The 23,023-nt window shown below is 53.1% G+C and overlaps 1 protein-coding gene and 1 pseudogene across 1 annotated transcript in view; one reads left to right on the forward strand and one right to left on the reverse strand.

Moving 5' to 3' along the window:
- Positions 1–334: 334 nt before the first annotated feature.
- The window catches only part of LOC120747643 (zinc finger protein 850-like), a 47,246-nt pseudogene continuing 24,557 nt past the window's right edge, over positions 335–23,023 (reverse strand).
- Positions 12,041–23,023, forward strand: part of LOC120747644 (zinc finger protein OZF-like) — a 44,545-nt gene continuing 33,562 nt past the window's right edge. The window contains exons 1-3 of the mRNA XM_058424316.1: positions 12,041–12,139; positions 12,261–12,339; positions 12,525–13,388. Of these exons, the coding sequence (XP_058280299.1) occupies positions 12,288–12,339; positions 12,525–13,388 (916 nt within the window). The 5' untranslated portion in view covers positions 12,041–12,139; positions 12,261–12,287. The remainder of the gene's footprint in view (positions 12,140–12,260; positions 12,340–12,524; positions 13,389–23,023) is intronic.

Raw genomic sequence — 23,023 nt, forward strand, 5'->3', positions numbered from 1 at the left:
CTAAACCTGCCCCGACTCAGCTCCAGCCCTTCCCTCCAGTCCTGTCCCTGGGCACCAGAGTGAAGAGGTTCCCACAGCCCCCAGCCAGGGACCCGCTCCCAAGGCTGCTGCCAGGGCAACCAGGGCTGGCACCAGCTGGGATGCTCAGGTTTCCATGGGCTGGGATTTAGGAATGGGATTCCCCAATTTTGTGCTCCTGCTAAAACTGTGCTGTCACTCTCTGGCCTCCAGCCTCCCATGGAAAGTACTAAAGGAAAAGATCCCAGGGCAGGGATAAGGACCATTTATTGGGAACAGCAACAAGATAAGGAACAACTAGGAACAGAAGGGATAAGACAAACTATACACAGGGAAAACTACAACACTGACTGGCTCTTCCCAGCCACATATTTCCTCCTGCTGGGAAAGGACACCCTTGTCCTTGGGAAAAGAGAGAGAGTCCCTTTCCTGCCCCTGGCAATGACCTGAGATGGGATCAAATACGATATCGGGACCATGGCCAGAACCAACTCACATCATATCCAGGGGAAGAGAAGGGGACAGGTGACACCTCAGCTTTGGTCACGGGAAATGTGGGTCACAAGGACTCTTCCCAATGTGGGTCCTCAGATGGGGGATGAAGTTGGAGACTCACACAAAACACTGCCTGCACTCGGGGTACTCGCCTGGTTTCCCTTACTGGTGACTCCGTTGGTGTCTGGTCAAGTGAGAGTCCCGGGTGAAGCTCTTCCCACACTGGGGACACTCGTAGGGCCTCTCCCCAGTGTGGATGCGCCGGTGCCTGATGAGGGTGGAGTTGCGCTTGAAGCCCTTCCTGCAGTCGGGGCAGCGGAAGGGCCTCTCATCCGTGTGAATCCGCTGGTGCACGAGGAGATCTGAGCTGGTCTGAAACCTCTTCCCACACTCAGGACACTCGTAGGGCCTCTCCCCAGTGTGGATCATTTGGTGGATGATCAGCTGGGACCTCCGGTTGAAGCCCTTCCCACATTCCCCACACTTGTATGGCCTTTCCTCAGCGTGGATGTTCTCGTGGCGGATCAGGTTGGATCTGCGGCTGAAGCTCTTCCCACACTGCTCACACTCGTAGGGCCGTTCCTGGGTGTGGATCCTCTGGTGGCAGATCAGGTTGGAGCTGTGGCTAAAGCTCATCCCACACTGAGGACACTCGTAGGGCCTCTCCCCAGTGTGGATGCGCCGGTGCCTGATGAGGTTGGAGTTGCGATTGAAGCCCTTCCTGCAGTCAGGGCAGCGGAAGGGCCTCTCCTCTGTGTGAATCCGCTCGTGCCTTCGCAGAGTGGGTCTGGTCTGAAATCTCTTCCCAAACTCGGGACACTCATAGGGCCTCTCCCCAGTGTGGATGATGTGGTGCTGGACAGTGGTGTTGCTCTGGCTGAAGGTCTGTCCACCGTCCTGGAACAGGGTTGTTCTTTCCTCCTCAGTGCACCCTGGGATGGGTTTGGAGTCCTTCCTCCTGCAGGATCTCAGGCGCTTTTTCTCCCGATTTGATTCCTGTGCTGTGGAGCCACTCAAAACAGCCTCTTCCATGAGGTTCTGCTGTGGGGATTTGTCCTCCCTGGTCTCCATCCTTAGCTCCTTGTCTGGGGAAAGAAGGACAAGGAGAGGATGGGATTTGCCTCTGTGGCAGAGGGAAGGGGAAGGAGATCCCTAAGTGCATCCCTGGCAGGACGGCATCGGCACCGGGGTTGTCCTGCAGCCGGGGGCCATGCTGGGCTGGGAGATGGAGCAGGAGAGAGGGGGAAAGGGGCACTGACTTCCTCCTCACCTGCCTGGCTGTCCCGGGGCATCTTTCTCTTCCTCACAGCCTCCTCCTCCATCCAGCAAAGGTTTGGGAATGGGAAATCCTGATTTGGGCAAAAACAAGGGATGAGTATGTTGAATTTGAATGTCCCTCTGCTCAAGTCCATCTCTAGAAGTCACCAGACATCTGGAGTCCCTAAAAGCCTATCAAACACCAAGAGCAGCCCTGAAAATTTCTTTCTGGAGTTTTCTGTCTCTGGTCTCCCTGCCCTCCCCAGGCTGCTGAGAATCCCAGGAATCTGAAAAGCTCCCCCCTTTTCCATTTTCCATTTAGGGATGCTGGGGGTTTGGGGGTCCCAGGGTCCCTTCTCCCCTTATTCTCTCATTTGGGGCACAGGGGCTCCAAGGAGTCCCCTGCTGGCCCTTTCCAGGCTGTTGAGGGTCCTGCAAATTGCACCTCTCCCCCCTGTCTGGGGTCCTGAGGGACACAGGGCTCTGCTCCTCCAGGCTGCCTCTGCCAGCAGCCACCACTGGGACCCCCCAATGTCCCCCCAAGGGGTATTTTCCACCCAGCTTTGGAGTTCTTACTTCTCCAAACATCCCCAACCAAAAAATCCCAACCCAGGGACCACTCAGGATATCTGAGCCGAGCTCACAGTCTTGGGCTGGTAAGACAGGGGTCTGCTACAGAAGGCAGGAGCCTCCCTTGAAATGGAAAATACAAACCCCCTCTCTTTGAATTATAATTTTGAAATTAATGGGCTCTCAAGCAAAGATATGGCAATAGGAATATCAGTTCTTCAGTAGGAAAATTAAACTAAAAATGCAGTAGTAAAAAAAGACACCACCACCAAAGCCCAAAAAAAAGACTCAGAATCCAACCTGACACTCGGTAGTCAGGGTGTTGCTTGCAGTACAATCAAATTGTGGCTGCAGTCCTCCTGGAGTGACAGATGTGGTTTTGTTGAAGCAATGATCTTGTTGAAGCGTGTAGTTTTCCTCTGAAGGTCCAGTGGTGGTGTAGATGGGTCTGGTATTCCTCTGGGAATCCACTGGAAACCAGGCTGCTTCTGGTGCTTTAAATCTCAGATTATATCCAGGTAGGAATGCTTGGCTCCTCCCTCTGGGTGGAGCATCTCACAATGGGATGATGTAATTTTATCAGTCATGCAGTGAGAGACAATGGCCCATTAACTGAAGATATCTCCCTGGAGGGAGGATGGGTCATGGAAGAGATCAAGAACACTGCCCCATTTGGTTTTAACAGCTGGCCCATTAAGAGAAGATCCCCCTCAGAGATATGAGGCATGGGTGATGGAAGAGATAAACAACCTGCATCCTGGTTTTAACAGATGGTAATAGAATACACTTTTTTGGTTACATCTTGCATTGCAAGACAGGGCTTGATGCTCTTTGCCCAGACTCTCTCCAGAACATGCCCAGGCCAATGCTCAGCAGAGAAAAGCCCCGTGAGCAGCCCCAGGGTGGCTGTGGGCAGGCTGGGGGCAAACAGCATGGCTGGGGCTCTGCAAGGTCCCTGGGGGAGATGGGAAGGAGCAGCAGAGCAGGGGCTGATCCATCCCCACTGCGCTGGACACCCCAGGGCAGCGTCCCAGAGCGTCCTCATGCACCTGCCAACAACATCCCCCCTCTGCAGCCCTGGCCTCTCCCCCAGCTCACACAGGTGCCGCATCCTTGCAGGCACAGACACGGCAGCACTGGCTCAGGAGCCCCTGTTTGCACTGCCCAGAGCAGGCGTGAGCACCTCCATGGTGTTGGTGTGGGGAGATGAACCTGAGGGAGCACAAATGCCATCAGCCCCTGGGGCCAGGAAAGGCTGGGGGACAGCAGGGAAACAACTCAGGCTTGTGGTGGCCTCTGAAGTCATCCAGAAAGTTTGTTCCTATGAGCTGTGAGTCTCCTGTGCCACTGCAGACGTTGCTGCTCAGAGCCAGGGCTGCCTGGCAGCCACCCCCAAACTGCCCTCAGCATTTCCTTTGCTTCACCTTGGTTTTCTTTCCCCTTCCTGCTAGAAATTTCTTCCTATTGCCCACCCCTGTTTCCTCCCTTGCAAACAGCCAATCCCTGTTGCCCTTTCCTTTCTGGCCCCACTCCCCACTTCAGTTCCTGACTTAGCATCATGGGAGCATCCCTGGGAGAGCCGGATCCTCCTCCAAGTGCTTCAGGAATTTTCTGCAGGCTCCTGCAGTGCCTTGTGCTGCTCCCTTGCCAGAGGCACCACAGGCCAGGGGGGCACATCTGGGCTGCTGTGTCTGGCTGTGGGGCTCCCTGTTCTGGGCAAGGAGGAGGAGCTGCAGAGGCTCTGCAGGACTGACAGGATGGGCTTTGGGGCTGTGAGGAGAAGCTGAGGCCCCTGGGCTGCTGGACTTTCTGAGGAGGAGGCCCAGGGCTCATCCTGCAACTGCTGCAAGGGTGGTTTCAGAGAATCACAGAATCAGCCAGGTTGGAAAAGACCTTGGACATCATCAAGTCCAACCTGGGCCCTGACATCGCCTTGTCTCCCCTGAGCCTCCTCTTCTCCAGGATGAACAACCCCAACTCCCTCAGCTGCTCTTCACAGGACTTTTGTTCCAGACCCCTCACCAGCCTTGCTGCCCTTCTCTGGACATGCTCCAGCCCCTCCATGTCCTTCCTTAATTGGAGGGTCCAGAACTGGACATGGCACTCAAGGTGCAGTCTCACCAGTGCTGATCACAGGGGAAGATTCACTGCCCTGGTCCTCATGGCAACACCATTCCCTATGCAGGCCAGGAGCCATTGGCCTTCTTGGCCAGATGGGCACACTGCTGGCTCATGTCCAGCCTGCTGTCCATCAGTCCCATCAGTTTCCTTTCTGCCTCGCTGCTGTCCAATCACTCTGTCCCCAGACTGTGGTGCTGCAGGTGTTGTTGTGGCCAAAGTGCAGGACACAGCACTTGGACTTGTTAAACCTCACATTGTTGGATTTGGCCCCTGGATCCAGCCTGTCCAGGGCCCTGTGCAGAGCCCTCCTATCCTCCAGCAGATCAATGCTCCCAGACAACTTGGTGTCTCCCCAGTTCCATGAGGACCTAGGGTGTCACAATTGTCTCCATGATTCCATGATTCCATGATTCCATGAGGCCTCCCAGTGTCACAATGTCCCTCTGGTTTCATTTGAAACCTTGATATCACTAAGTCCCTTGGATCCTTTGGCCCTGCAGTGTCACAATGCTGCTTTGGTCCCCCAAGGCCCTGCAGTGTCACAATGGATCTTTGGTTCCATGAGATCTGGCAGTGCAGCAATGATCTCCTTGCTTCCACAGTGTCACAATGGCCTCTTGGTCCCAAAGGGCATCACAGTGTCAAACATGTTTCCTTCATTCCAGGAGTCCCTGAGGAGCAACACTGGCCCCTTGGTTTCATGGGGCCCTGCAGTGTCACAATGGCCCCATCTAGACACCAGATCCTGCTCTGTCCCAATGCTCTGCATGGTTCCACAAGGCCCTGCAGTGTCACAGTGGCCTCTTGGTTCCATCAGGCTTCAGAGGGCCACAATGTGTTCCCTGGTGCTGCAGTGTCACAGTGGAGCCCTGGGTACACAAGATCCTGCAGTGTCACCAGGGACCCTTGGTCCCATGGGGCACCCCAGTGGCACAATTGTTCCCTCAGTTCCAAGAGTTCTTGCAATGGAACACTGGCCCCTTGATTCCATTGGGCCCAGGGTCTCACAAGGGTCTCCTAGGTTCTGCAGTGGCACAATGGCCCCTTGGTTCAACAAGGCCCCACAGGGTCACAGTGGCCTCTGTGGTTCCACCAGGACCCAGACTGTCACCATGGCCTCCTTGCTTGCATTTTGCCACACAGTGTCACAATGGCCCCTTGGCTCTATGGTGCCATGTCGTACACAGTGTCACTCTGGTCCCCTTAGTGCCACCAGGCCCTGCAGTGTCACAATGTCCCCTGGCTTCCCCAGGGCCCTGAAGTGTCACCATCATCAGAGAATCAACCAAGCTGGAAAAGACCTTGGAGAGCATCAAGTCCAACCTGTGAACCAACATCACCTTGTCACCCAAACCATGGCACTGATTGTCACAACCTGTCATTCCTTAAACACTTCCATGGAGAGTGACTCACCCACCTCCCTGGGCAGCCCATTCCAATGCCCAATCACACACTCTGTGAAGAATATTTCCTCATGTCCAGTGTAAACCTCCCAATGTGCAGCTTAAGGCTGCATCCTCTTGTGCTGTCACTGTTCCCCGGGAAAATATACCACCCCCACCTGGCTGCACCCTCCTGTCAGTAAGGAGTGATGAGGTCTCCCCTGAGCCTCCTCTTCTCCAGGATAAACAACCCCAGCTCCCTCAGCCGCTCCTCACAGGACTTGTGTGATTTATTAAAGAAATATGGGTATTGATCTAGTATCGATACCCAACTGTGACGGACAAAAACTCTCTAACAGTTTAAAGTTAGAAAGTGTATGTTTATTACGGCCGGGCAGCACGCGGGATAGTTCCCTAATTCGCACTGCGAAATTCACAGGTAATTACAAAGTCTTTTATTTACAAAAGTGTTGAATATCCAAAATACAAATGCATATTCATACCCCTGTCACCTCCCATTCCTCGCTTCGTATGCTAATTGGCAAAAAGGCTATTAAGCATGCGTACTTTGTTTCTTAAAATGAGTCGGGGGTCTATTTTGGGGAGGGGTCACCTAAAATGAGGAAGTAAGATGAGTCTTCCTCGTCCTGACCTTTCTACCTTTTCAATGCATTCGTGACAAATGATTCCTTGGTAGAACTTACAGTTTCCTGTGTTCAATGGGTCCTTTAAGTAGGAAATCTGCAGCTATCTTATGTCTTATTTACCACATTCTGTTTTTCATGACAAGGACAACTACATAAACATAAACCTGACAAGAAATGAGTTACAAGATCCGGGGTAGCTTATCTAAGATCCGGCTTCTGTTAACTGCGAACAAAGATTACCTATCTACTTCAGCTAATTCAGCAACTTATTATCTTAACTTTCCTTAAAAATCCTTAGTTCCTCAAAATTAACGTCTCAGTTGGAAGGGTCACCTAGAGGGCAAATTTAGCTCAGGGCCTGTTGTTTAGGCCTCAGTCAGGGCCCGTTGTTCAGGCCTCAGTCCTTCAGTATTTTGTGGTGCAAATCAATGCCCTGGAAAGCTGGAAAGAAACAAATCCCTCTTGAGCACATTTCAGAGCAGGACCAGGATTAGCCCTGCACGGCTGGGCCAGGGCCAGGAGCAGAAGGCCAGCACCCTTCATTTGCCCAGAGGCAGCGTCCAGACCAAGAAGGTCACTGGTGCCCAGGGCTGAGGTACCCCAAGCTGCCTCCCTGGTGTGCAGCTCTGCAGAGCCCATGGAGCGCAGGGGCCTGGGCAGCTGTAAGGGTCTTCATTTACTGAAACCGGGTAAAAACACCAATTAATGTTGAGGGTTTAGTATTTATTCTTTTTCTGTGGGAGGGAGAGATTAAGAGAAAAAAAGAAAAATAGGCTTAAGCTTAAAAATGAACAAAAGTAGTTTTATTAACACACTAAAAGAATGGACAAAAAAAGTTGAGAAAAAAGAAAACTTAAACTATAACAGAATGACACTTTAAAACACTCTTTTCTCCCCTTACAAACTTATAACTTTCTTATTAAACAACATAGAAAGACACAACTTGTGATTTTCAGTCAGTTTCACTATTTAGACATAATCACTCATTACTTTATCAGAAGAGTCTCTCTAGAGAGTTCATGCAGACGCTTGCTAGAACACAAAATAATCCAGTGGCTCTTAATGTCACACATCTGCCCCTGCCCCGTTTGTGCCCCCTGTGATGGTGGGGTGGGGCCGAGTGCTGGTGCCCCCCTGCCTGCAGCAGATCCAGCGCTGAGCGGAGTTCAGGGGCTCCCTTGGCATTTGGGGACCCCTGGGATTTGGGGTGACCCCCCGGCCCCCCAGGATCTCCCTGAACATGCTGACGCTTCCTGAGCACAGTGAGAAGGTTCAGACCCGGCACGGGGTCCCAGCTCTGTCACCGGCATCGCCCAGGTACCCCCAAAACCTCCCGGGAACCCCCAAACTCCCCCGAGACACCCCAACCTCCCCAGGATCCCAAAAAACATCCCTGGAACCCTCCAAAAACTCCCCAAGATTACAAAACCCCACACAGAGCCCCCCCAAACCCCCTCAGGACATCACAATTCCCACAGGACCTCCCAATACCCCCCAGACCCCCCTGAGAAGGTTTACACCTGGCACGGGGTCCCCATCTCTGTCACCGGCAGGTTCCCCAAAACAGCCTTGGGTTCCCCTGGGATCGCCTAATCCCCCCCTTTGGGACCCCTGAAAACCCCCCTCGGGAACCCCCAAAATACACCGTGACCCCAAAACCACCCAGAACTTACAATGGCCCCCCAAGAACCCCTCGCTAAAGTTTGTACCCAGCACGGGGTCCCCATCTCCATCATCGGCATCACCCGGGACCCCCAAACCCTCCCGGGACCCCCAAACCCTCCCGGGACCCCCAACCCTCCTGGGATCCCCAAACCCCTCCCGGGGCTCCTCTGCCGGAATCAACGGGAGTGGTGTTGCCCTTTTAAGGGGAGTTACAGTGGGAACACACAAGAGCAGCGGCTCTTAAAGCGGCGATGGTAGAGAGATTCCCAAAAATCCACCATGGGGGGAAAAACATCCTCCACAGGGGCTTGGAATGGGGGCCTCCCTAAAAATGTCACTAAAGCCGTCATGATCAACCCTTAAAAGGGGCTTGTGGGGCTGCGGACTCACAAACACCCTAAAATGGGGAGGAAAAACACCCCTGTAGTGGTGGGATCCCACCTGGATCCCCCCTGGATGGCTGCAGCCATGGCGCTGCTCCCACGCACTCCCAGTATGATCCCAGTATGATCCCAGTACAGCCCAGTCGCTCCCACTGCTGGCATCCCCCCTCACCCCTCTCTCATTCCAACCTGTCCCGGCTCCATCCCCGCTGCTCCCGCGGGCTGCCAGGGGTTCAGGGAACGGGGGAGGAGGAGGAGGGAGGGAGGAAGAGGCGCAGCAGCAGCAGGAAGCAGCAGGAAGAAGAGGAGAGGAGGGAGCGGGCGGCTCCAGCGCTCCCTGAAGCCGCAGAAGCCCCGGGACCATCGTCCCCCATCCCGCAGGTGCCCGGGGAGGGGGAGCTCGCCCCAAATATCCCGGGGCTCCCTGGGTTTGGGGTTTTTTGGGGGGATGTTTGGAGCTTGCAGGGCTCCAAAGCCGAGCCGCAGATGCCCCTCGGGGGGACATCGGGGGCTCCCCGGGAGGTGTTTTTGGGGGTCCCGGTGGCGGTGGCGGCAGAGCCCCGTTGGGGGCGGGGGGATGCGGGTCCCCCCGCGGTGGGGGTTGGGCTTCCCGGGCCGGGCGCTCCGAGCTCTGCCGGGGCCACGTGGGGAGCGCGGGAGCGGCGGGACAGGCGGGGGGACACCGGGTTTGGGGAGCCCCGGGAGAGCTGCGGCTTCCCTGAGCGGGACTGCGAGGAGAGGAGAGCCCCAGAGCCCCAAAGCGGGGACCCCGAGAGGGGGGGACCCCTGGGATTGGCGGGACCCCGGCGGGGGTGCTGGGGCTGGAGGGGCGGGATGGCCGGGAAAGGGGTTCGGGGGTCCCGGTGCTGGAAGTGGCTGCTCCCAGTGTGAGCCCAGTCACTGCCAGTCATTCCCCATTATGATGCAATTTACCCCAGCACAGTCCCAGTTTCTCCCAGTTGCACCCACTTTTATTCAGTGCGTTCCCAGTTCTCCCAGTTGCCCCTAACATAGCCCGTAGTAATTCCCAGTATGATGCCAGTCTGTCCCAGCAGAGCCTCAATCACTCACAATTGTCCCCAGTTGTCCCCAGCGTGGTCCCAGTTCCACCCAGCTCATTCCCAGTGGCTCCCAGTGTGGTCCCAGTCACCACCTGCTTAGCCTCAGGCACTCCCAGTATATCCCAGTTGCCCTGAACATTCTCATACTCATTGCCAGGCACTCCCAGTTACTCCAGCGTGGTTCAGTTGTCCCCAGTTTTATCCCAGTCACTGCCAGTACATCCCAGTTGTCACCAGCATGCATCCTGTCATTCCCAGTTGCTCCCAGTTTCTCCCAGTGCGTGTGCAGTTGGCTCCCACAATGGGCTCCCAGTAACCCCCAGTCATGGTCCAGTCACACCCACTATAATCCCAGTATGATTGTAGCCACTCCCAGTATGATCCCAGTCACTAACAGTCTAATGCCAGTCAGTCCCAGTATGATGCCAGTGGCCCCCAGTGTGATCCCAGTTGCTCCCCTTCAATACCAGTATGACCCCAGTAGCCTCCAGTATGATTCCCATGACTCCGTATCTCTCCCAGTATATCCCAGTCACTCCCAGCATGCTCCTAACCTCTCCCAGTTCCTCCCAGTTGCTTTCAGCATGATTCCAATTGCTCACAGCCACTCCCAGTTAAGCCCAGTATGTGTCAGTCACCCTCAGTGTGATCCCAGTCTAACTCAGCATGGTCCCAGTTGCTCCCACTGTGATCCCAGTATGATCCCGTTTGCTGCCAGAATAGTTCCAGTTGTCCCCAGTTCCTCCCAGTATGATCCCAGGTGTGCCTAGAATAGTCCCAGTCCCTCTCAGCATGGTCCCACTCAATCCCAGTTGTCCCCATCATGGTGCCAGCTGTTCCCAGTGTGGTTCCAGTCCCCCCAGTATGGTTACAGACACTCCCAGTAAATCCCAGTTACCCCAGTAATGTTCTGGTTACCTCAGAACAATCCCTGTCTTTCCCAGTTACTCCCAGTTGCCTCCAGCATGATCCTAGTTTCTGGCAGTTTCTCCAAAGTGTGTTCCTACTCGCTCCCAGTGTGATCCCAGTTGCCCCAGTTGTGGTCTCAGTCCTCTCAGCATGGTTCCGGTACCTTCCAGTTGATCCCAGTAGCTCCCAATGTGTCCACGTTTTCCTCCCAACATGGGCCCAGTAGCTCCCAGTGACCCCCAGTCAGCATCCATTTATGCCTGCTGTAATCCCAGTGGCTCCCAGGATGATCCCAGTAGGACCCAGTCACCTCCAGTTTCATTCCAGTCACCCCCAGTATGACCCAAACACTTCCAGATACTCCCAGTATTATTCCAGTCATTCCCAGAGTGACTCCCTGTCATTCCCAGTATGGTCTTGGTTGCTCCCAGTCACCTCCAGCATGGTTCCAGTCACAGCCAGCACCTTTCCAGTCACTCCCAGTCTGGTTCCCACTAGGTCCCCAGCATGGGCACAGCTGCTCCCATTATTCATCCAGTGTGGTTCCAGTTGTTCCCATTTACCCCCACTGTGGTTTCAGTCTCTCCCAATGCATCCCAGTTGCTCCCAGCATGTTCCCAGTCACTCCCAGTTGCACTGAGTTGATTCCAGTCTGATGCCAGTTGCTCACAGCCACTCCCAGTCACCCTCAGTGCAGTCCCAGTTGCTCCAAGTATGATCGTGTATGATCCCAGTGTCCCTGAGCAGGACCCAGCCTTCTCCCACAGTAATCCCAGTAGGATCCCAGTTGCCCCCAGCATGGTTCCAGTTGCTCCCTGTTCATCCCAGTGTGGTCCCAGTTGTACCCAGTTGTCCCTAGTATAGTCCCAGTCACTCCACAGATGATCCCAGTCCCTCCCAGTCCTGCCCAGTTGCCCTCAGTGTAGACCCAGTCACTCCCACTCACTCCCAGTTGCCCCCAGTGTGGGGTCCCAGTTCTCCCCAGCATGGTCCCAGCTGTTCCCAGTGTGGTTCCAGTCCCCCCGTTATGGGCACAGACACTCCCCAGAATATCCCAGTTGCCCTCAGCATGCTCACAGCCATTCCCAGTCAGTTCCAGTTGCCCCACTAAGGCTCCAGTTAGCTCAGTACAGCCCAGTCACTGCCAGTGATGCCACTCCTGGGATCCCCCAGCCCTGTCTGCGTTCCCCCCAGCCCAAATCTGCCGAGAGGAGCCCCAAGGGCTGGAAGTCCCCAGCCAGGGTCCCCAGCAAGGCTGGAGGAGCAGAGCCCTGTGTCCCCCAGGAGCCCAAAGTGGGGAGCCCAGAGAGGGGGGAGCGCCGCGATGGGCGGGACCCTCACCAGCCTGGAGAGGGGCAGGGGGGGACTCCTTGGAGCCCCTGCACCCCGAAGCAGAGAATGAGGGGAGAAGGGACCCAAGGGACCCCCAAACCTCAGCATCCCTGAGTGGGGAGGTGGAAAAGGGGGAAACTTTGTATTCCTGGGACTCCCAGCAGCCTGGGGAGGGCCGGGTCCAAAGAGATGCAGGACCCCCAGTACGAGTGTGACCCCCAGCAGCTGGGACAGGGGGGAACCCCTGAAGACCAGAGGGGGAAGAACAGAGACAGAGAATTCCTGGGAGGCATTTTCAGGTCTGAATCAGTTTGTTGGGAGGTTTTCATGGGCCCCAGATGCCCAGTGACTTCTAGAGATGGGCTTGGGCAGGGGACCTTGAAACTCAACGTGCTCATGCCTTGTTTCTCCCCAAATCAGGATTTCCCATTCCCAAACCTTAGCGAGATGGAGGAGGAGGCTGTAAGAAAGAGGAAGGTGCCCAGGAACAGCCAGGCAGGTGAGGAGGAAGTCAGTGCCCCTTTCCCCCTCTCTCCTGCTCCATCTCCCAGCCCAGCATGGCCCCCGGCTGCAGGACAACCCCGCTGCTGACGCCGTCCTGCCAGGGATGCACTGGGGGATCTCCTTCCCCTTCCCTGTGGCATGGAGGCAAATCCCATCCTGTCCTTGTCCTTCCTCCCCCAGACAAGGAGCTGAGGATGGAGACCAGGGAGGACAAATCCCTGCAGCAGAACCTTGTGGAAGAGGCCATTTTGAGCAGCTCCGTAGCACAGGAAGCCAACAGGGAGAAAAAACGACTGAGATCCAACAGGAGGAAGGGCTCCAAACCCATCCCAGGGTGCACTGAGGAGGAAGATCCGACCCTCTGCCAGGAGGGTGGGCAGAGCTTCAGCCAGCGCAACACCACTGTCCAGCACCAGATGATCCACACTGGGGAGAGGCCCTACGAGTGTCCCAAGTGTGGGAAGAGGTTTCAGACCAGCTCCACTCTGCGCCGGCACCAGCGGATTCACACAGAGGAGAGGCCCTTCCGCTGCCCTGACTGCAGGAAGGACTTCAAGCACAACTCCACCCTCATCAGGCACCGGCGCATCCACACTGGGGAGAGGCCCTACAAGTGTGGGGAATGTGGGATGAGCTTCAGCCAGAGCTCCAACCTGATCCGCCACCACAGGATCCACACCAAGGAACGGCCCTATGAATGTGAGCAGTGTGGGAAGAGCTTCAGCCACAGATCCCACTTGATCCGCCACCAGAACATTCACGCTGAGGAAAGGCCATACAAGTGTGGGGAATGTGGGAAGGGCTTCAACCGGAGGTCCCAGCTGATCATCCACCAAATGATCCACACAGGGGAGAGGCCCTATGAGTGTCCCGAGTGTGGGAAGAGATTTCAGACCAGCTCCAATCTCCTCCAGCACCAGCGGATTCACACAGAGGAGAGGCCCTTCCGCTGCCCCGACTGCAGGAAGGGCTTCAAGCACAACTCCCACCTCATCAGGCACCGGCGCATCCACACTGGGGAGAGGCCCTACGAGTGTCCCCAGTGTGGGAAGAGCTTCTCACACAGCTCTCATTTGACCAAACACCAACAGAGGCACTGGTAAGGGAAGCCCTGGAAGTGCCCCGACTGTGGGAAGAGCTTCCTGCAGTGCTCCAACTCCATCCCCCATCAGGGGACCCACATTGGGAAGACACTGGGCTGGTGATCCTTTAGTTTGGTTGTCCCTAATATTCTTTTGATTCATCTTCCTCCTTTTAAAACCAGCAAAATTGGGCTGAAAATCAACAAATACATCAAAAGCATCTCAATGCTCACTTTTTACTTGTGTTTCTAAAGAATCTGGGATTCTGAGTGTTACTTGGGAGGATTTGGGAGTATTTGGTGTGGTTGTCTCCACTTCTTATCGCTCAATGAGGCAAGATGGTTTGATCTGTCACCTCAAAAACACTCATTGCCACTGAAAACTACTTAATCCTACCCCAAAATTACTCAATCCCTCAGCCCCTCAGTGTGGAATGGGGTTGGAAAGGGGTTGGGCAAAGTGAGATGCAGATCAGGAGGGGTGAGGTGAGCACTGGGTGGGGCAGGATGGGTGGGATGGGGATTGGGAGGGGTGGGATTAGGGAAAATAGGGCTTGGGAAGGGGGTCTTGATGTCCAGAATGTGTGAGATGGGTTTGGGTGGGGATTGAGAAGGTGTGATGAAACCTGCAATGAGACAGCCAAAGGTTTGGGATGATGAAGGGAGGGGGAACCCGTTCTTGTGTGAGTTTTTGGGTATTCCACATTCTTGAAGGGATTTTGGTGCATCCCAGGTTTCTGAGGTGGTTTTTGGATAGTCACCGCCCCAGCCCCACCCTCTGCAGCCTCTGGTCCAGCCCCAAAGTGGCTGCCAAGCCCCTGGCACCCTGAAAATCCCACCTGAGAGAGGGGCCAGAGCAGTTGAGGCTGTGACACGGCTGTGACACTGACACGTCCCACGGCCCCAAAGCTCAGGGCAGCTGAGATGGCGCTGGATCCAAGGCCCTGACTTGTGGATCTCTCTCTCTCTTTTCCCCTGACTTCCTCTTCTCAAAATCTGGATAACTTGAAGTTGTAGGGTTTAGAGTTTTCTGAGTCAGTGCTTTGTGAAGTGCCTTACCATAATTCCAGGTTTAATAGAAGTTATAAGTGAAGTTAAATACTATTCCTCTGTAAATGGTTAAGTCATAGTTTATAAGTTCAGATAAATACTGTCAAGTGCTGTTCTTTTGCTAAATTGTGAAGTTGAAGGTATAAGTTAAGGTTAGGGTATAAGTCAAGTCCTGTTAAGTTGGAGCTCTGTGATGCTTTTAGGCCGTGTTCCTTTTATCCCTGCCCTCACTGTCCTCTTGTCACACACACACAGGGACAGTCCTCGGTTCGTTTCTGGTTTGATTGCCTGGATTTTGTTTGTTTGTGTAGTTGTTTTCCTTCCTTGCTGTGCCTGAAGTGTCCAGTCATGGACAGAGTGACTCTTGCAAGGAACTTTGTCATGCCTCACCACCTGTGCTCCTAACTGGTGATTTTTGTCAAATATGCTAATCTGCTAAATTTATAGAACTGTATTCACCCTTTGTGGGGCTGGGCATTTTGTGGACATTTTCTATATCTGCCCCTTGGAGGCCTCCAATAAAGATCAGCCTTTCTGTTACCTCCTCTATAATATTATCTCCAAGGCTGTTACTTTATTTCTGGGTTCTTGAAGGCATCAACACAGCCGGGCCTCATGGCACCAGGAGAGCTCTGTGACACAAGGACATCTTGGGGAACCAAGTGTCCACTGCAAACACAGCGGGGCCTCATGGAAGCCAGGTGCCACTTGGAGAGTGCCAGGGCACGTGGAGCTCAGTGTCCACTGTGACACAGCACAGCCCCATGGAACCCAGCAGAGCATTGTGACAACAGGGAATCTCATGGATGCAAGGCTCTCCTTGGGCAAAGTGGGGCCTCCTGGGACACAAAGCCTTTTCCACGTGCCTCCCTCGCCTGGCTGTGGTGTCCTTGTTTGTCAGCAGTGGTTTATTTGCCCACCTGAAGCCCCCCTCCATCTCCTCCCCATCCCTGGATCTGGCCCTGTCAGTTCTGTACTCACTGGTGCCTCCAGCCCTGAACCCCCTCATCTCCAGCCTGAGGAATAAGGAACTCGTGGAGTCCATGAGGAAACTGCAGGCTGGATTTCAGAAGCAAAAACCTGCCTCTTTTCTTCTGCAGAACCTTCTGAATATAACTTATTTCAATCTCTTGTGTCCTTTCTTTCCATTTTTGCATTTTTTTAATACATTCCTACTGTTATGTTTTCCACAAACGAATATCACTACTCACAGCGTTTCTACAGGAGTATCTGCCATTATTCAGTATCTCAACGACTTTCAGAAGGTTTCTTCTCTACGCATCTGAATAAAATAATGATCTTTTGCAGATGTGAAGGAAAGAGGCTTGCAGCAGAGCCAGCACAGACAGGGACAATGGCCCTGGCTCTTTCCACATCTGCTCTTCCCAGCTCCACACTCCCCTTCCCAGCCCTTCTGTGGGTGCAAGGCCGGAGTGCTCGGGCAGTTTGGTCACTGTCCTGCTGCATGTCCGTGCTGTGACCATCCTCCTCAGCAAGGGCCTCAAAAAGCAAAGGCCACATGTGTAAGGACAGAAATAACAACTGAGATCAATTCTCTACTTCCCATCAGCAATGTCCAGGCCAGCTCCTGGCAGGAAAGGATGGAGTACATGTACTTTGTGCTTGGTGTGAGAAATGTCTCAATAATAAAAGACATCCACAGCCCTCACCTCCACCCCTATCGCCCTTCTTTCCCCTCAGTTTATTGCTGACCATGACATCACAAGGAATGGGAGCTCCCTTGGGTCAGTCCAGCCCAGCTGTCCCCTCCCTGTGCCCTCAGGAACACTTTCCCATCCCCAGCCCATTGGATGGGGGGTGTCAGACATGCCCTGGGCAGAGGTCAGGGCAGGGCTGGCCATGTCAGGGCAGAGCCAGGGGGGCAGCGAGATGGGAGTGTGCAGCAGCTGTGGGACAGGGCAGGACAAGCTGTGCTGGACATGGCCAAGGGCCCTGGCAGGGCTGGCAGTGCCCAGGAGAAGCCAAGTCCTGGTGCCCTGGGGCACAGCAGCCTCTGTGCCACCAAGGGCTGTGAGGAGACACCTTGTCCTGAGGCCCTGGGGCCTCCTGGCACAGCCCCAGCAAGGCTGGGCACTGTCAGCCCCTTGTGCTGCCCTCAGCATCCCCCTCACATCCCAGTGGCCTCAAGGATCTGCTGGAAGGAGTCCCTGGGGAGCCTTGGTCAGCAATGGCCCTGGGGGGCTCCTGAATGTTCCCAGGGACTGCAGGTTCTTCAAAGGACTTTGGGTTTTGCTTTTGTCCTGGATTTCTGAGAGGTTTGTGCAATCATGGCCCCAATTATCTACTTTAACAAGTTCCTTGGGATTCTTACTCAGTAAAAATCTCAGTGGGGGTCATTAATACTTCAGGGTAGTCAAGGCCTATTGAAATACTCTTTTTTTGACACAAAAATATGTCAAAAAAGAGTCTGAGATGTTTGTGCAATCATTGCCCTAATTATATCCTTTAATGAGTCCCTTGAGGTTCTTAGCCTGTAGCAACACTCAGTAGGGCTCATTAATGCTTGGAGATACTCAAGGTGTTTAAGGTACTTTGGATTTTCCTTCCTACACTGAGTCTCTGAGAGGTTTTTGTGCAATCCTGGCCTCCATTTCTCTCCTCCAAGGACTCTATGAGGAGCCTGTGTTGGGGATGGACCTTAGTGGGACCCATTGAGTTATAGAGATACTTTGGGTTTTTCTTCCGACTTTCACTCCTGGAAAGGTTTGTGCAATCTCCTCTCAGGCCCTGAGGTTCCAGGGCTCAGCACCAAATGCACCCCAGGGGCTCATTAGGAGAAAGCAAGTCCTGACAAACCATGGCTGTGACTTGATTTCCCTCTGGTCTGGTGCAGTTCATTAGGAAGTCTTTATCCTAGAGTTATGGAGAAATATTTCAAAGAGCTTCTAATAAAGCCACATTCCTATTTTCATGGGTGTATTTTTCTCTTTAGACAAGATGTGGTTGCAGTATTCAGTGACTGATACTGACCCGGGGTCTCTCCCAGGGAGGTCTGGTCTGCTCAGAGAAGCTGTGCCTTGAGGTCTGACCCAGTGTGGACAACCTTGCTCCACATTCCCCAACCCCATCCTGTCTCTCCTCCCCCACCTTGGACCTGCTTTGCTCACAGAACTGGCTGCACTGAGGAAAAAGAGGGGTTTTCTTCTTTCAGTTTAGCAATCTAAAACTCCAGAGTTTCCATGGTGGAAACAGACACCCTCCTCAAGTGTGTGCCAAGCCCAAGGTGCCACCAGGGAGGTTCCCCTTCCCCAAGGCAGAACCATGCCAGGAATGTTTTAGACACTCAGGAAGTTCTGCAATAAACACAAATTCAGAGTTGGCTGAAGGCAGAATTAGACCAGCTCCTGAAGGACAGACAAGCTTTGAACTCCTTGCAGCTCAAAGCTCCAGCTGGGTTGTTGGGAGGTGTGTGAGTGAGCCAAGAGTGAGGGGAAGGGAAATGCAGAGAGCCCTGGAAGTGCTTGTGTGCAGACAGGCTGTGGGGAAGGGCCCTGCAGCCCTGCCCTGGGCCAGGAGTGAGGGTGGATCATCATCCCAACCTGCCCTGGGCCATTGCAAGGGGCTGTGGCCATGGACACTGCACTGACCCCACTGCTGGCTTTGGATCCCTCATCCCTTCAAGTTCCCTTGGAAAGCACCCCAAGGACCCATTTCTGCAGCCAGGTTCCATGGCCAGGGGGGATGTGGGGGGCTGCAGGTGGTCAATGCCCCATCCCTGGAAACATTCCAGTCCAGCTGGGACAGGGCTCTGAACAACCTGATCTGGTGAAAGATGTCCCTGCTCATCCCAGGCCTGGACAAGAGGCCTGAGTGAGGCCTGAACAGCAGGCCCTGAGCCAAAGGTGACCTCTGCATCAACCTTCCAACCAAAGGTTATCTTTGTATCTCCTCATTAGCGAAATATGCATGGTCAGAAGCACTGTGACAGATGTATCCACTCATTAGTGAGACAGGTATTGACCTTTCTGTGTTTAGAAGCCAGACAAGGCCATGAAATCTGACATCTGGCCTTGTTTGGGGCTGGATGGTCAAAGTCACCTCCCTTGGTTCCTCCTTGGGCTCTGGCCAGGCTTTGGGAGGGACCCAAGAGGAGGATGAAACCAGCTGTTCCTGCACTAGAAGTGCTGTCAGTTTGTTTATTCAGCACTATCAGAGCTGGGCCCTCTCACAGCCAGGTTGGAGCCTCACCTGTGGCTGGAGGCACCTGCAGGAATTCCCAGTGTCCGGGAGTGGCTCTCCAGTCCTTGGCTGGGACAGCTTCCCCCAGCTGATGTGTGGATGTGGGTGATGGGAAAGTCTGAGGGGAACTGGTGATGGATCTTTCTCAATCCCTGCAGGCAATCTTTGGTAGTGATGGTTGGGTGCATTTCTGAGCTGCTCCTTTTGTGCTCCTTTGCTGCTTTGAGCTGTAGTAAATGACACTGATTCCTTCAGGTGGTGTCTGTAGTGCTGACCCTGCCCACTGGTAAAACCACACTGGCATACATCACACCAAAATGTCACTTTTTAAATGTAAATATGAGGAATCAGTGCCATACAAAATTCCTGGATGGGAAGCCCTTCCCTAGAGCTCTCTGGCTCTGGAGTGGGCTGAGGTCTGAGCACCATGCGAGCAGTGGGGCAGTCGGTTAAAAGAAGCTGAAAGCAGTGGATCTATTTATATGCATCCAAAAATTGCATATGGAAAAAGGAAAAGAACTTGTGGGTTTGGGAAGATGAGGATGGATTTTGTTAACAGCACATTGGAAACAGCACCACAGAAGGAAGAATTGGTTTTGGAATGCTCCCACATGGAGTTAGAGAAGGAAGGTTTAAATCTTGAGCTCAGGTTTCTTTGTGCAAGTGAAATATAGTATTATAGTTATTATTAGTAATAGCTATTTCAAAATATACTGTGATATATTTTTTTTTCAATTGAATTAACAATCAATAATGTGAAAGAATGCTGATTTTTTTAGCTTTGGCTTCTATCATGGGTTGGCACAGTTTTGTTTTCTGGTTATAGAGAAATGTGAAATGTTTTTCCCTGCCATCACCCTGGAGTGGTTTGGGGGGGGAGGACAGGGACCTATCAAAAGCTGGCCGGGATATTGGCAGCTAAGTTGACCAATGGGAAATGTCGATGTGACTTTGGAGGGGACATTTAAAACTAATCTGCTGCTGATTGGTCTCTCTCTCGCTTTGGAATCAGCCATGAGGTGACATCGTGGGCGGTGGGCAGGCCCCGGTCGGGCCCCTGAGAGCTGCTGCCCACATGGGAGCAGCCTGGGTTGAGCCCTTTTACAGCTTTGTGGTAGCTCTGAACTGGGCCGCCCTGGATGAGACCGAGGGGTGGAAAAAAGGACATCTGCCAGCTTCCTCCATCAGCACAGCTTTGCATTTTCTACAGCTCATGCAGCCTGGCGCTTGCACATGGCCCTTGCAACCTCGGGCAGATTTAACCCTTTCCTAGCAACATGGAGCTTTTAAAACACAACTCTTCCTCGAGAGAAAGAAGAAAGAAATCAGAGGGTATATAGAACAGACACCGAATGAAGTCAGTTATACTGAAAGAATTAATAATATTGGAATAGGATTGATGAAGTGGACATTTTTAACCGGACTTCTCTAGGGTAAACCATGGAGAAATGGACTGTTCTTTGCAGCATCTTAGTGCTCTTGGGTAGAATGCTATTCTAATCAAAATTGAGGACTGATGTAATTGAAATTTATTTGGGAACTTTAAAGCCCCCACTCCTGGGTTAAAAGGGGGTCTCAGCCTTTGAGAAAAAGATGATTTTAGATTAGAGGAAGTATTCGTAAATAGTACCTCAGATACACTGAGAGGCCTTGCTGATAGAACATCACAGTCTGTGAAAACTCCGGGCGACAGCAGATGTGTGACACTGAGAGCACTGGACTATTTTGTCGTGTGGCAAACATCTTCATTAAAAAATCTTAGAGAGACTCTTCTCCAAAAAGTAATGAGTAATTATGTCTAAATAGTGAAACTGACTGAAAATCTCAAGTTGTGTCTTTCTATGTTGTTCCATAAGAAAGTTAATAGTTTTTAAGAAGAGAGAAGTGTGTTTTAAAGTGTCATTCTGTTTTAGATTAAGTTTTCTTTTTCTCAACTTTTTTTTATTCTTTTAGTGTGTGTCAATAAAATATTTTTGTTCATTTTTTAAGCTTAAGCCTGCTTCTTTTTTTTTTTTTTTTCCCTCCTAATCTCTCCCCTCCACAAAAAGAGAATAAATACTAAAAGCCCTACATTAATTGGTGTTTCTGCCTGGTTTTATTAAATTAAAACCATTACACCTGTCATGGAAATGCCATAGAAACCTGGCTGATTGAAAATGCAGTGGTGGACAAACGTTTTAGTGGGACCTGTCATAATAGGACAAAGGGTGGTGGTTTTAAACTAAAGAAAGGAAGGTTCAGATAAGGGAAAATAAGGAGGAAATTTTTGATGATGAGGTTGGTGATACACCACGACATGTTCCCAAGGAGGTGGTCAATGCCCCATCCCTGGAAACATCCAAGTCCAGCTGGGACAGGGCTCTGAACAACCTCATCTGGTGAAGATGTCCCTGCTCATGGCAGGGGTTTGGATGAGAGGAGCACTGCAGAGCTCTTCCCATCAAAAGCATTCCAGGATTGCATGGGGAGAAGGGGCTGCTCACTGGACTCCATCCACTCCCTTGACTCCTCCTTGTCTCTGCTGGAGCCCACATCCAGCAGCCAAAGCCAGCCCCTTCTCTGGCCTTTCCCTGCCCTGCCCCAGGGGCTGACAGAGCCAGGCTGGCACAGGTGACCTTTAGGCTTTGCAGGGCTCAGGCACAGCGGCTGGGACAGAGTCAGGGCTGAGGTCACACTCTGTGGGCTGGGGCAGAGCCCAGCCAGAAATGAGCCCTGGAGCAGCAGCTCTGCAGTGGTGGCCACCAGGCCGCCTTGCCAAGGGAGGCTTCTGGCCATGGCCTGGAAGCAGCTGCTGCTGCCAAGGTGCCTTTGGTGCCTCAGGCTCTCCCTGGCACAGCTCCCAGCACGGCACTCTGCACTTGTGCCCGAGGCCTTCACTGTGTTGGGGCTGGCCTGGGGCTTTTCCTGCAGCGGGATCTGCCCTGGTCCTGGCACAGGAAAGGCAGTTCCTGCTGGAGCAGGAGGCTCTGCCTGCAATGGGCTCAAGCAACTCCAGCAAAGCCCTGTTTACTTCAAAATTCCTTCCTAGAGCCCTATATTCTATACTTGTTATAGCTCCTATACTGTGGTGTAAATAACTCTTCTTTTTAAATTTGCTCTGTGGTGTAAGTAAATTTTTCAGTCTAACCCTGATCAGAATCAATCATAGCTGTATTTATAGAAATACATCTAGTATTCCATAGTTAATCCTGTGGGACAAATTTCATTACAGTTCAATCCCTCCTGTCCAATCTTTTGCACATAAACTTTTGGGAAAGTCTGGGGCTAGGACTAGATCCAGCCACTCCCAGTCTCCTCTCTTAGATGGAATTTTAAAAGTCTAGGTATCCTGGACAGGGTTGAGGATCCATGGTGGCTGTTGGGTGTCATTTTTCTACCTCATGACTCAGCAGGAGTTTCTCTAATGAAAAAACAAAGCTTTTGCCTGAAGCTCCCACTCTGCCCATGACAGGAACCCCTGTGAGTGCCTGGGACATCCCGGCTCTTTGGCAGCCTGGGGACTCCTGGGATGTCACCGTGGAGCCCCCGTGAGTGCCTGTGACAGATCGGTGCCTTTGCAGCCCAAGGTCCCCTGGGATGTCACCATGGAATGGCTGTGACTGCCTCTGACCACAGGGCTCTTGACCATCCCCAGAAACCCCTGGGAGGTCTCCATGGAGCCCCTGTCTCTGCCTGTGACATTCCAGCTCTGGAACAGCCTGGAGACTCTTGGAAAGTCCCCATGGAACCCCTCTGAGGGCCTGTGACAACTCGGTTCCTTAGCAGGCAACCATCACCAGCCCCTGTTGCTATGGTCAGTTTCCATGGCAACCATCACCAGCCCCTGTTGCTATGGTCAGTTTCCATGGCAACCATCACCAGCCCCTGTTGCTATGGTCAGTTTCCATGGCAACCATCACCAGCCCCTGTTGCTATGGTCAGTTTCCATGGCAACCATCACCAGCCCCTGTTGCTATGGTCAGTTTCCATGGCAACCATCACCAGCCCCTGTTGCTATGGTCAGTTTCCATGACAACCATCACCAGCCCCTGTTGCTATGGTCAGTTTCCATGGCAACCATCACCAGCCCCTGTTGCTATGGTCGGTCCCTTGGCAGCTCCATGCAGATCCCATGCCAGGGGTGGTTCCATGGACACCAGCTCAGGCCTGGAGCCAGAGCCCGTTGCCATGGCAACCATTTGCAGTCCCATTCCCAGGGCCATGGGATCCCAGAAGCACAGAATTGGCTGAGTTGGGAGGGACCCATCAGGATCCTCGAGTCCAGCTCCTGGCCCTGCACAGGACACCCCAACAATCCCAGCCTGGGCCTGGCAGCGGTGTCCAAACGCTGCTGGAGCTCCCAGAGCCC

Source organism: Hirundo rustica, unplaced genomic scaffold (assembly GCF_015227805.2).
Source record: "Hirundo rustica isolate bHirRus1 unplaced genomic scaffold, bHirRus1.pri.v3 scaffold_125_arrow_ctg1, whole genome shotgun sequence".
Lineage (NCBI taxonomy): Eukaryota > Metazoa > Chordata > Aves > Passeriformes > Hirundinidae > Hirundo > Hirundo rustica.